The sequence below is a fragment of the Thermobia domestica genome, chromosome 8, assembly GCF_964235325.1.
Source record: "Thermobia domestica chromosome 8, izTheDome1.hap1.1, whole genome shotgun sequence".
NCBI lineage: Eukaryota > Metazoa > Arthropoda > Insecta > Zygentoma > Lepismatidae > Thermobia > Thermobia domestica.
Window position 1 is genome coordinate 15484724 of NC_137461.1, and position 12664 is coordinate 15497387.

Here is a 12664-nt window from a genome sequence, read left to right on the forward strand (position 1 = left end):
GCCATCTAACGATGAAACCTAAAATCTCCACACCGCACCGCACCTCGTTCCAACTGTAAGATACACCGACAAATATTTGCTATTTTTCTTGAGGCGTGGCCGATATTACCCCGCACAGATTTAAAGCAGTACACATAGTCCCATAAATCTTCCATACTTCCTTAATCATTTGCCACAAACCGCATGAAAATCGAACTTCAGTTAGAAATTCTTGACCCAAATGAAATCCGTGAGTTTTTAAAAAAATCATCCTGTATAATCTCTACAATTATGAAGCCAAGTTAAAAAAAAAAAAAAAAGTTGCGATCTTAAGTAGCTTTACTGTACAGCTTTAAAAAAATACAACTTCGTGGATGGAAGAATGTACTCACCAGAAACTGGAAACGAAGTGCAGATGATTTCCATGACGGCACTTGCTGTACTAAAGCATGGAATAGGTTAGTTGCCATTTAGAAATCCACCCCGATGTTCTAACGGTACCAAAAGGGAATTCCAGCAACTGTATTCCAGCAGTTTTCTCTTTCAATAAAGGAAAGACTGGCCTGTTGACCTACAAGAGGCCGTGCTTAAAGTCACGTATTTACAATCGTATTAATGGTTTATTTCATCTGAGATCAGAATTGATAGGATTGATTCGATGATTTTTACATGTCATGATAATTTAAGCGTCACTCAATGAAATTACATTTTTGTCATTATGTATAATTTACTCAATTGTTTGGATTGGAGTTCAGCGTTTCTTTCAGCAGCGAGGCTATATGCAAGGGAGGCCTACAGCTTAACGTGTAATCCCAACCACATGTGCTTTCACCGGGTATTGAACCCGTGTCCCGTGCTCAAGGCACGTACGCCAACTATGTAGCCAATACCACTCAAATATGTATGCTTGTGGAGTAGTCAAATAATTGTGGTCCCGCGCTCAGTTCTCGGCTGGAAGTAGTTACATTCACGGGATATTTTTGCAAAGGAACAAAAAACTGACATACAAGCGCAGTCACGGTTACACACACACTATGCAATGTTTGCAATCTTCCAGTTTAAAGTCACATAATTATGTCCTTTAGGGTAAGGGAGACGGATGATTAAGGGAAGTGAATGATAATCTAAGAAACGGAAATACCTGGACAAAAGCTGCGGACGCAATGTTCTCCACCAGAAACTTACTTGTACCGGGATCTAATCAGCGACCTTACGCACCAGAGGTAGGCGCTCTACTACTGAGGCACTGTGGCCCCCTAGTTCACGGAAAACAACAATTACATACGCACACTTGACTACATAATTTTATTAACTACAGTACTTAGGTTATAGTACGATAGTATATAATGTAACTAGATTAAATACTATGATTTGTGGGAAACCAAATCTAATTAATATATTTTGACATGTATTTCGAAGAACTGAACTCCTTTATAAAATCCAGAGGAGGGCAATTTCCCCCCATTCCCTACTCTGTGAACGGCCATGGTTACTATGCATGAGTTTGGAACGCTGCTGTAAATTTTGGTGGACGTCTCATAGAGCCTCGGCGCTTAACACTGATGCCAGACTTCAAAAAAGTGTTACTTAAAATTATGTGAGATTGTAAATTTGCTTCTGATAGTGGAGTTCTTGGTTCGATCGTAGCTTCCGCTATATAGGCTTTATGGTGAACAAACAATGTGTACGTGGGTTTCCTCAGGGCACTTCCGTTCAGACCCGTATCCAGGGGGGTCTAGGGGGCCGGCCCCCCTAAATATTTGCTGTCCCCTTAAAAGTTTTACAGTAGGCTTGCAAAAGAACTATAATATGGTGATGAACTATCATATGGCTGGATCGGCCCCCCTCTAACTTCAGCCGGCCCCCAAAGTTTTTGGGCTGGCTACGGGCCTGCTTCCGTTTCCTCTGAGTTTCGTCATTCCACCGTTGTTATCATTCATCTCAATATCACCGTACCCCTTGTCCTTTGTGTATAATCGTAGGACGATAGTCTAAAAGAAGAACAAATGAATTTTGTTTCATAGTGTGGAACTACGATAGACTTGCAAACTACGGGAATTCAATACTCAAAGTTGAAGTACATCTGTATATACACCTGTAAGTACTGGTTGAAATCATTAATAAGAGCAAAGACAGAACATGATCCTCGGACGCTGAATTCATATCAGAAAACCATTATTTGCTATGACTTATACAGGGTGTCCGGAATGGGACTGACGGTTTTTAAAAGTGTATAGTTTTAATATGGTCAGAGATACAGAGGAAAAAGAACATGCATTTTAAAGAAGAACTCAAAAAGTTTATTTGGTTTTACTTACAAGTCATTCTAACTCAGTGTAACTCCACGTGAGCTCCATTTGTAACTCTTACAGAATCTAGCCTGAAACTCAATCTGTCTCCACGTATTCTGTAACATCTGAGGTGTTACTGAAGCAATCGCATTCCTAATACGGTTCTTCAGTTCATCAAGGTTACGCACCTTTTCACCAGAATACACAAGGGGCTTAAGTTTAGAGTTGCCCCTCCAGTACAGAGTTGCCCTTGGACTTTGCAACATACAAAAAACAGTGCTTAAAGTATTAAAAATTGTTACATTTCACTTAACTTCAGTACTCCGTGGGCTTCACACAATTTTAAAAGGTTTTCTTCATTATTTTTGCGCATCAGTTACACCTGTTCGCCATATTTTACAATTACCATGATGCTGAAACCTTCCGCGAATGCTTCCGCATCCGGCAAATAGTACTAACTTCCATATATCTTTTCTCGTATTAAACATAACTCTCCTGCCGAATTTACATTCCTAAACATCAAATAAATACTTCAAATTATCATTTCTTACCTCATTTCTCCTGTAAATTTTCCTGATTTTTATAAAAAGCGGAGGGGTAACTCTAAACTTAACCCACACAAGGTCTTTCACATACCCCCACAGGAAGAAGTCCAAGGGTGTAGCTATTTGTTCCTGCAAACCTACACGCTTTGCGCCTTTTCGACTGCCGACGCCATTTCTGTTTATCGGCGATACTAGCGCCGTCACCGGCAATTGTTCAAGTATGAAAATTTGCTGAACAAACCTTTTTGAGTTTCCCATCAATATGAATGTTTTCTTGTTTTCTTCTGTGACAATGACCATATTAAAACTATAGACCTACATTTTTAAAAACCGCAGTCCCATTCCGGACACTTTGCTCTATGCCAATAAAAATTGAAAGAGGAAACGACAAATTTCAACCAATTCCGGTTTGAATAGGTGGTTTAAGTAGGAGATAGAACGTACTCTTTGGAAGCTGAATAGATTGCAAAAAACTGCATCTTGATATCTCTTACCGTTCTTACTATATGGAAATAAATATTGAAACCGAATTAGTTGTAAATATTTCTACAACTTCAGTTTTGGCAGAGTGTTTGACATGAGTATGGTACGTTGTTTTAGGACGTTGAATCGTTTGCAAAAAATCACTACTCGTTATGTGTTAACAGTTTTTGTTTTATAGCGATAAACGTTGAAACCGCAAATGGCTAATTTGAACTATTTAAAGTTTGAATACAGAGGATTAATAAAGAAGATAGAATCTATTGCATTCTAAAAAATACGTATTTAAATTATTTAATACCTTTATTATTCAGCTGAACCCAACTAGAACACAATTACTTATTTTCCATGTATTCAACAAATACACTAACAGAATTGTACATCATAATCCGTCTTGTCTTGTCTTGTTTTCACTATTAAAAGTGTTTTTGGGAAATAAGGGCACCGGGAGATAACCAACTTGTGCCATAAATGCTCAAATAATGTTGTTGTAAGTTAAATAATTTGTTTGTATAGTTTAATTTATTTGTACAAAATCGTGCAAATGGCGGAATCCGCCATTTGCATTGTTTGGCCGACCAACTGGTCGAAGTGCCTGTAATATGTCATAAAAGAAATATGTCGAATCTTGTAGTCCCTTCCTTTCCTTTCTTCTACCTCACACGAGTTTTTTTTTTCTTTGTTTCCTTAAAGGCACAGATCTTGCATCCTTGATTGCCTATATCCTGAAATTGAGATTATAATATTTAGTATTAAGTAGGTTGTTTAATTTTTAAGGTTGAATACTATATGACTGTTTTTTTTTTTTCATTTATCCATTTGCTCTTGACTAAATTCGCAGGGTTGTATAATAATATCTGATGAATTCCTTGATTGTTATTTTATCTTCCCTTTTTTTTTATAAGTTTAGATTGTTCTGAATCATGAATTGGATGAGATAGCTTAATATATCAACATCTTTTGAATATAATATCATACTAATGTTAACTGGCAGAGTTTGCATAGTTTTTACTAATTGTTCACAAAAAATATTTCTATTTTTATTAAATAGTTCGCACTGAAATATCAAATGATTGACCGAACCATGATCTTTTTCACACCAACATAGATTATTCTCTTTTTTTTTAATTTGATGTAGTTTTATTGGAGTTAATATTGTATGAAGAAACATTCGGATGAGTAGTATCGTTTTGTATCTGGACCATTTTTCTATGATATTGTATAACGGTTTATCGTTGATCTCCATTAATTCTCAATAGTGTTTTCCAGGACCAAGTCTAATTTTGTTTTTTCATAAGTCTATTTTCCTTTTTTGTTGTTGTTTAACTATATACTTGAAATTGTGAAATGGAAGTTTTATGTTGTATCTAATGCCAGTTGTAGTCGCTTTTCTTGATAGTTCATCCACTGATTCATTAAATTTTATGCCTACATGACCCTTGGTATAAAATAGATGGATTTGAAAATTCTTGTTTTTTAGAGCGAAATAGCTTGATTTAATTAACATGATATTCCATGATGTAAAAGCTGACCAAAAGTTGTAGTCCCATATTCTATCTATATTTGCACAGGTTTGATGCTATTTTCAACGTTCATAATAGTATGTGTTCAATTCGAAAGCGCTTTGTGCCAACTTCGTGCCACTGCCAACAGAATCTATTCTTAGATAGAGATGGCCACATTTTTTTGAAAAATACTTTTTCGAAAAATGAATTTTTCGAAAACGAAATATGAATTTTTTGAAAACGAAATATGAATTTTTCTAAAACGAAAAATTTTTCGAAAAACGAAAAACAAAAAACTTTCTGAAAAACGAAACACGAACAATTTTTCGAACGAAAATTGTTTTGAAAAAACGAAAAACGAAATATTTTCCAAAAAAAGAAAAGCGAAAAATTTTTCGAAAAACGACAAACGAAAAATTTATCGAAAAACAAAAAACATTTTTTTTTCGAAAAAGCGGAAAACGAAGAATAAAATTTCCGAAAATCGAAAAACAGATTTTTCGAAAAAGGCCATCCCTATTCTTAGAATGCTAAATCGATTTCAGAAAACGCATCTCAATATTTCCTACTTTTTTGTTCTGTGGAAATCACTATTGAAAACGGAAGGAGTATTAAATTTGAACGATTTCCGGTTTTGAAAGAGTGTTCAGGATAATCATAAAACGTTGCTTTGAGACACTGAATTGTTTGTAAAAACAGCTTCTGGTTATCTGTTATCGTTTCCATTTTTTGGTGATAAACGTTGAAACCAGAAATGTCTAATTTTTACCACTTCCGGTTTGAATAGAAAGTTGAAGAAATTGGAACATATTCTTGGGACGCTGAATCGATTGCAAGAACCAGCAGCTTGATATCTCTTATGGCTTTTCCTCTGTGGAAATAAATATTGAAACCAGAAGTAATATTAAATTTAAACCACATCCGTTTGTGACAAAGTGTTCAAGATAGACCTGGTATGTTGCCTTAACACGCTTATCGTTCGAAAAAAAAAAAAAAAACTTTTTGTTGTCTGTTATTGTTTTCCTTTTATGGTGATAATTCTGAAACTGAAAATAACTAATTCGAACCACGTCCGGTTTGAATAGAGACTTAACATAGATCTTTTATCTGATCTGTTTTATAATTTGCGTTTTTATGATCAATCAAGACGTTTTCAGGTAGTAAGGTTGCACTCAACTAAGACATGTTTCCTGAAAATGTCTTTTATTAGGGCAATTTGAACGATCGAAATAATCGTAAGTTTATTTTGAAACTATGTAAAGGGAAGGATGAATGACAATCTGTACATAACTTGCTGCCACAGATTCGTTAGATAGGCCTACTCAGAACACCTCACCTAGCACGTGGTAGCCTTTTACTGAGTCCAATTCTTCAGCGGTAGACTAACAGTGAGCAACTTAAAGAAAAATGGCAAAATGTCATACTAAATTCCAAATAAATACTGGATGTGGCAGTGAATTGGGCCACCAGAAACGTTATTAAGAGAAAATGATGAAATTTATTTCGGTGTAACAAATTGGAATACAAAGTAGCACGAAAGCATTTATTTATATGTGAATTTAAGTCACCAAACAGAAAATAGTGTTGCACAAAATAAAGCAAACAGTATTTCGCCAAAAAAGAAAGTTCACAAAGTGCTTTGTAAAGATAATACTTTCCTTGTATCTTTAAGTCACTTTTTTCTCTTCTCTGTGCCTCGAGTGGACCACGCAGTTAGGCGCTAGGTTAATAGGTGGCACCACAAGGCATCCTCTTGAGACAGTTAGTTCTACTAGTCACCACCTGGCGGTGTGACAATCATCTGCAAGATGTCATTTTTGTATTTTTTCTTATGTGCAACACTGTTTTCTCTTTGGTGAGTTAAATTCACAAATAAGTAAATTCTTTCAAGTCTAGTTCGTAGAGTCTAATCCAACTTATTACATCCACATAAATTTCATTATTTCCTCTTAGCAACGTTTCTTAAAGGGTTCGATACACTGCTACACCCTGCATGATAGCATTTCTCTTAGATATATATATAGTATTGATAAGTTAAAGTTTACTCTTAGAAATAAAAAAAAAATGATTTAAACTAAGCCACATTCCGTACTACTCTTCGCAAAAATGTGCAGAACTCAACGCAGCAAACAATTGTAACTTAAGTGCATTACCAATTACTGCAAACAAAAACACACACATTTTGCGGCGTTGACTCAAACCCGTACGGAATGAAACCATAAGTTAGTTTCGATGGAATAGCCATTAGTGTAAAAATTGGAATTATTCCAGAATCATGCTACCACGATAAAGAAGCTAGAATTCAAGCTTACATAAATGGTGGATTTAGTATCATTATTCTAGATGATACTGAAAATATATATATATATATATATATATATATATATATATATATATATATATATATATATATATATATATATATATATATATAATACCCAATGATTTTAAATATTATAATTGCAATCCATAACTACTGGAATCAACTACAAATATTTGTATATACTGTCTGTTAAACCATCTTGAATCAAAATAAATGTTCTCCAGTTGAATAGTTCTCACTTGAATTAGGTTTCATGGGGCCCTAAGGTATTGAAAGTAATGGGGCCCTTTACATATCTAGTTTTCTTTTCCAGCGACAAAATGTCACCGCTGGGGATTTGAATATATGCTATATCGTTATTTATGGACCTAATATATATCTGAATACGGTTACACATCAAATATGTATTTTATTAACTTACATGTTGATCAACTTACAACATTTACAACACATTCTTTAGAAACAAAATACAGACTCATAATGTAGCCTCTGGAAGCTTCTATAACATGAAATAATAAGAGCTTTCAATATATTACGTAAACTGCTAATAATTGTACAGGGATGAATCCAATTTCCGAAAGTTACTCTGTGAAATCTTCTTCTTCTTCTGTATCTTTCCCTTGTACCTGTTTAGGGTGCTGGGTCCTCGGTCCATCGTCTGTATTTTACTCTGTCTGCAGCTATTTTTTTTTATTTCTTTTAGTGTCTTATCCTTCTTATTTGCTATTTGCTTGATGTTATTCATCCACATGCTTCTTGGTTGTCCCCTCGTTCTTCGGCCTTCTGTTCTGGCTTCTAAGATTCTTCTGGGTATTCTATTTTCTTCCATTCTAATCAGTAGCGTAGCCAGGATGGGTGTTTGGGGGGGAGCAAGTGCTGTTATAGGTACTGTACATATAGAAAAATTACAAACAAAAAATATATAAACATAAAAATATATAAAATTACAAACATCACAGTACCAAAGTTCATTGTCGGACCTCTTTGGGGGGGGAGCCCTCTGGGGCCCCCTTCCCTACGCCACTGATTCTAATTACATGTTCCATCCACTTCAGTTGTTTCTTTTCGATATCGCTATTCAGGGGTGTTTGTTCCAATTCTTCTCCAATTTTTGTATTTCTAATTTTATTCCTCTTTGTCTTTCCCACAACCCGTCTTAAGTATTTCATTTCTGCTGCCTATATTTTTGATTTGTGTCTGTCTGTCATAGTCCAGCTTTCTGTTCCATATTCTATCATATAATTGGTTTGTAAGTTATGTTGTCTTATAAATCTGCAGTTTTGCTTTTCTTCCCATTTTCCTCTTATTGATGACAGTTGGGTATAACTGCTAGTATCCATTTGTTGCTTTATTTATTTTATTCAATATATCTTGATCTCTATTCCCTTCTTTGTGTATGATTGTTCCCAAGTACTCATAAGTTTCCAGCTATTCCAGTTCTGTACCCTCACATGTGATCATAGTCTTTGCATCTTCTGCGCCTTTGTTTATCCTTATCAGTTTACTTTTCTTGTGGTTTATCTTCATTCCAAGTCTCTGCAGTTCTTCACTCCATATAAAGGGTGGCACCTATGTCACGCATGGGTTGGAACATTTGTGTTTGTAAATGCAAGTAATTATTCTTGTCACAGGAAAGAGGTACATGTTTGGGAGATTTGAAAACACTGTATTTGGGAGATTTAAAAAATTATGACCTTCAAATGTTTGCCATTTGCAGCCTCACAAAGGTTTATTGGAAGAAAGTTTTTTTTTTTTTTTTTTTTTTTTTTTTTACATACCTGAAGCTTCCTTCACTTCTCTATATAATCATCACCTTCATTGAAACATTTGTCGTATCTGTCCAAGAGCTTCAAAATTTACATGTTATACTTTACTGCTGCTGCACTAATGTATACTCAATCAATAATAAGAAAGTTGTTCAACAAATTTTGCCTCCGGTTGGGAGATTGCCAATATGTGTTAAGTGCGTTAGGAATGACAATATGTAAACATATTTGTGGTCTCCAGTTCCTGTTCTGTGTTCTGGTAACATTGAATGTGTTTGTCGTTGTCGAAAATGGAGTGCTAGTGTAGAAGTGTGTGATGAAATAGATTTTTTTTTTTTTTTACGTTTATCAGATGTTTAAACATGATATATGCGACTGTTTCACAAAATGTAATTATAATGTATATTTATTTATTAATTTTGTAAGTATTAATTTTCAAGTACGGAAATGTAAATGATTTAATATAATAAAGAAGAAAGTATTGCATTCGCTGTGTTTCTTTTTTATGTTCGTTTATATGTCTTGTGCAGGAGTATATTAAGTATCCGTTTATATTACTAAATTATATATATGAGTTTAGATTGATGTCATTTTCAGTGAAAATCATATGTGGTATTAAAGTACGTGTCCAGTGGTACATTTTGGTTAATGATTCTTTTGCAGAATTGTTTTATAATTTATATATGGTAATGCTTATGTGTTGTTAGGTCTATTTAGTAAGCCTAACGCTATAGGGAAAGTTTCTGTTTAACTATCTACTGCAGGACATACAAGAAAATATAAATACGTGCTAACACCTCCAATCCTCTATTTTTAAAATTATTTATTATACGTGCATAATTATACACTTAAACGAAAGCTTGAGCTGATTGCTTGACAAATATGTTTCGTTTTTTCAGGTTACTACACTGATAAACAACCCAGTTGCAGAATAAGTGATGGTGTACATGGACATCTGGTTAAAGTAGTGTGTAGTAACCGAATTCCTGACTGTGGAAGGTGTGACACCTATCAACATCTGTCGTCGCATGAATGCTGTGTATTGGGAAACATGTGTGGACGTTCAACAATGAGGAGGTGAGTTCGGCCTACGTGTACATAGAACCCAACCACATTCTGTACTCATGATAAGAAACGAATTGGACGGTCAACGACCGTATCCACCAGAGAAACTGGAACAGGTTTGTCCATTAGTTCGCGGTGATTCGGTCAGTAAGCAGAGGGTGATTGGAAACATTATCGGCGTATCACTTGGAATCAGATCATACAAGACGAGTTTGGATTTAACAAATTGTGTTCAAGATGAGTTTCGCGTCAGTTTACGGTGGAAGTATGTGTGTGAGCAAAATTAGGTTCTTTTCAACACCGAAAGACAAGCTTTCGTCACGTGTCTCGGTATTGTGGACGAGTCCTGTGTGAATCACTTCGAACCCGAAACTAAACGGCAGACAGTGAAGTAGAGAAATAAATCTGATTTTTTGGTATGTGGTGCTACTGTCAAATTCTAGCGGTACGTTCAAGACACTGTGAAGTTGCATACACGTCTGCGTAGAATTCGTTCTCACAAAAATGCCACCCTTCAAGACAGCAATGTAAGGTCGCACAGAACCCGGGAGACCGCCGAAAGCACTAATTCAGAGATATTTTGTCTCACCCTCTTATAGCCCTAACCTACTTCCCTGTCACTATTGTCTGTCCCCAAATCTTAAGGAACACATGAAAGGCCAGCATTTCGCATCCGATATAGAAGTCTTCAAGACAGGGCATTCTTGGTGCCGTCAGCAACCGGACTCATTCTTCGCTGATGACATGAAAACACTAGTGCACCGTTAGCGCAGGTGTATTGACACAGGTGGGGATTATATTAAAAAGCGAAAGACTCCTCGAAAAGCAGAAGGTTTAAGCTTTCATTTGGGAGCAAAATTATTCTCATACAGTCTATCTATATATCTATCGATGTAGGTTGGGAGGCAAAAATTATTTGAAAGACCCTCGTAGTTCTTATCAATTTAATCATTTTTGGAAATATAACTTTAGTTTACACCTTACTTCGTTTCGCACTCTCTGCCACAAACGATAACAGAGATGTTATTAAACCAATAAGAAATAGATAAAACACTCCTTGTAGATGGTATAAAGATAACTTTATGAAGTCAGTAGAGGTGACCTTATTAAGTATATCATTATACGGGAGCACATATCCGACGCTTTTAAATAGATCACTAGTCCATTTTGTTTTGAGTCCAGATTCAATAGAAGATTGTACAAATTTATCGAGGACAAAAGTCAGTTTAGAATTCTTTTGTAGAACTATACCGGTGTTAAACTGGAGGAAACACTCCTTCATAGGATGAATCAAATCAATAGACACTTTTTGAAATAAGTCTATTCCAAGAACGTGACCACTGTCTAACGTGTCCATTGCAAAAGCACATTTTCTTTGAAGCAACAAGTCCTCAATGACAGACATTTGATCTATATTCTGATAACGGCCACATAAGACATGGGCAAAACTCTCTTTCCAGGAGCATATAACTTCTTTCATGTAATTCCCATTGGCTGTCCATGAGAGACCACTATTCACCATGTCCTTAATGCTAAGAATGGCTCTCGAGTATGCTGGTAGAGTAAGATGAGATACCAAGTTGCTTGTGTAGCAAGTCCAGATAAGAAGTACAAACACTTCCAACCAAATCACCAGATGTCGCAATGGTTGTGTTTTGTTGACGTATTTCGGAACATCTTGTTGCAAAAAGATACCAATGATGCAAAGACACGAATTTCCAAAAGAAGTTGGAATTTGACGAATATTATAAGTTGGAATTTGTGTCACAATGGCTTTCGATATCAAAGACATAACAAAACAGAGACACAATATTGTAATTAACAAGCAAATCCACAATAGTGGTGGAAAGGGAAGACACAAAGAAAGATATTTGGGTAAAGGTTCGGGATTCTTCGTAACCAAAGTCGAACACACAATTTCATATGGTATCGAATAATCAACATACAGGGACCGAAAAGTGTCTATATAAAACCCACCAGTCCCTATGTCAACATCACCTCCCAACACACGTTTAAGAACTCCTGTCGCAGTTAAGTTTGGAAATATTTTGCCCCAGAAATCTGGAATTATTTGGTAGTCCAAAGTAAAGTTCTTGACACTTGCTACCTCTTTCAGCATTCGTATCTCGATGCCATCAAATTTTGAATGTTCAGACGTGCCCTGTACTATCGTAAATGGAAAATAAGAAAATGTACCAATTATTATAGTTTTACCATTGAAATAATTTTCATAATCTGAAGCTTTATGGTGAACAGAATTTTCTGTAGTATTCCAATTAGCTGAACTGTCACGTTCCTTAATGATTTGGTCTATTATTGCATTAAACATTTTGATTGTTTGCTTAGCATAATAACCAAGTAGATGCCCTTTTTAAGATTGACATCACTCCTGGAAAGCAAAGTAAAAAATATTAGAAATCTTATTAAAGGCAACCTTACAGACAATTAAATTAACTAGTAATGAACTTCCATCTACGAAGAAAGCAATAAATAATTGGATAGTAGCAAGACAGACTAGACAAACTTTGAATACTACTGTATATATGAAATTACTGGTAATGACGTGAATTTTTACCTGAAATAGACCAGATGTCCAATTAATTAAAGAGACACAAAACACACTGCAGCTTGTATACTTTCCCAGATGAAATTCACATTATTATGAGTCATTTTGTATGTGTAACTCAATTTCGTAATAGGGGACGCGGTG

General features: G+C 35.3%; 2 protein-coding genes across 2 annotated transcripts in view; both read right to left on the reverse strand.

Annotated features, from left to right (window-relative positions):
- LOC145692706 (antileukoproteinase-like) overlaps positions 1-502 on the reverse strand; it is a 33024-nt gene extending 32522 nt beyond the window's left edge. The window contains exon 1 of the mRNA XM_081768116.1: positions 372-502. Within this exon, the coding sequence (XP_081624242.1) occupies positions 372-405 (34 nt within the window). The 5' untranslated portion in view covers positions 406-502. The remainder of the gene's footprint in view (positions 1-371) is intronic.
- A 7010-nt stretch (positions 503-7512) lies between these two features.
- LOC145691788 (ionotropic receptor 21a-like) lies at positions 7513-12283 on the reverse strand. The gene is made up of 2 exons (XM_081767098.1): positions 10961-12283; positions 7513-7539 (listed from the first exon to the last, which is right to left on the reverse strand). Exons 1-2 carry the CDS (start codon positions 12281-12283, stop codon positions 7513-7515), a joined length of 1350 nt encoding a protein of 449 aa, XP_081623224.1.
- Positions 12284-12664: the final 381 nt, after the last annotated feature.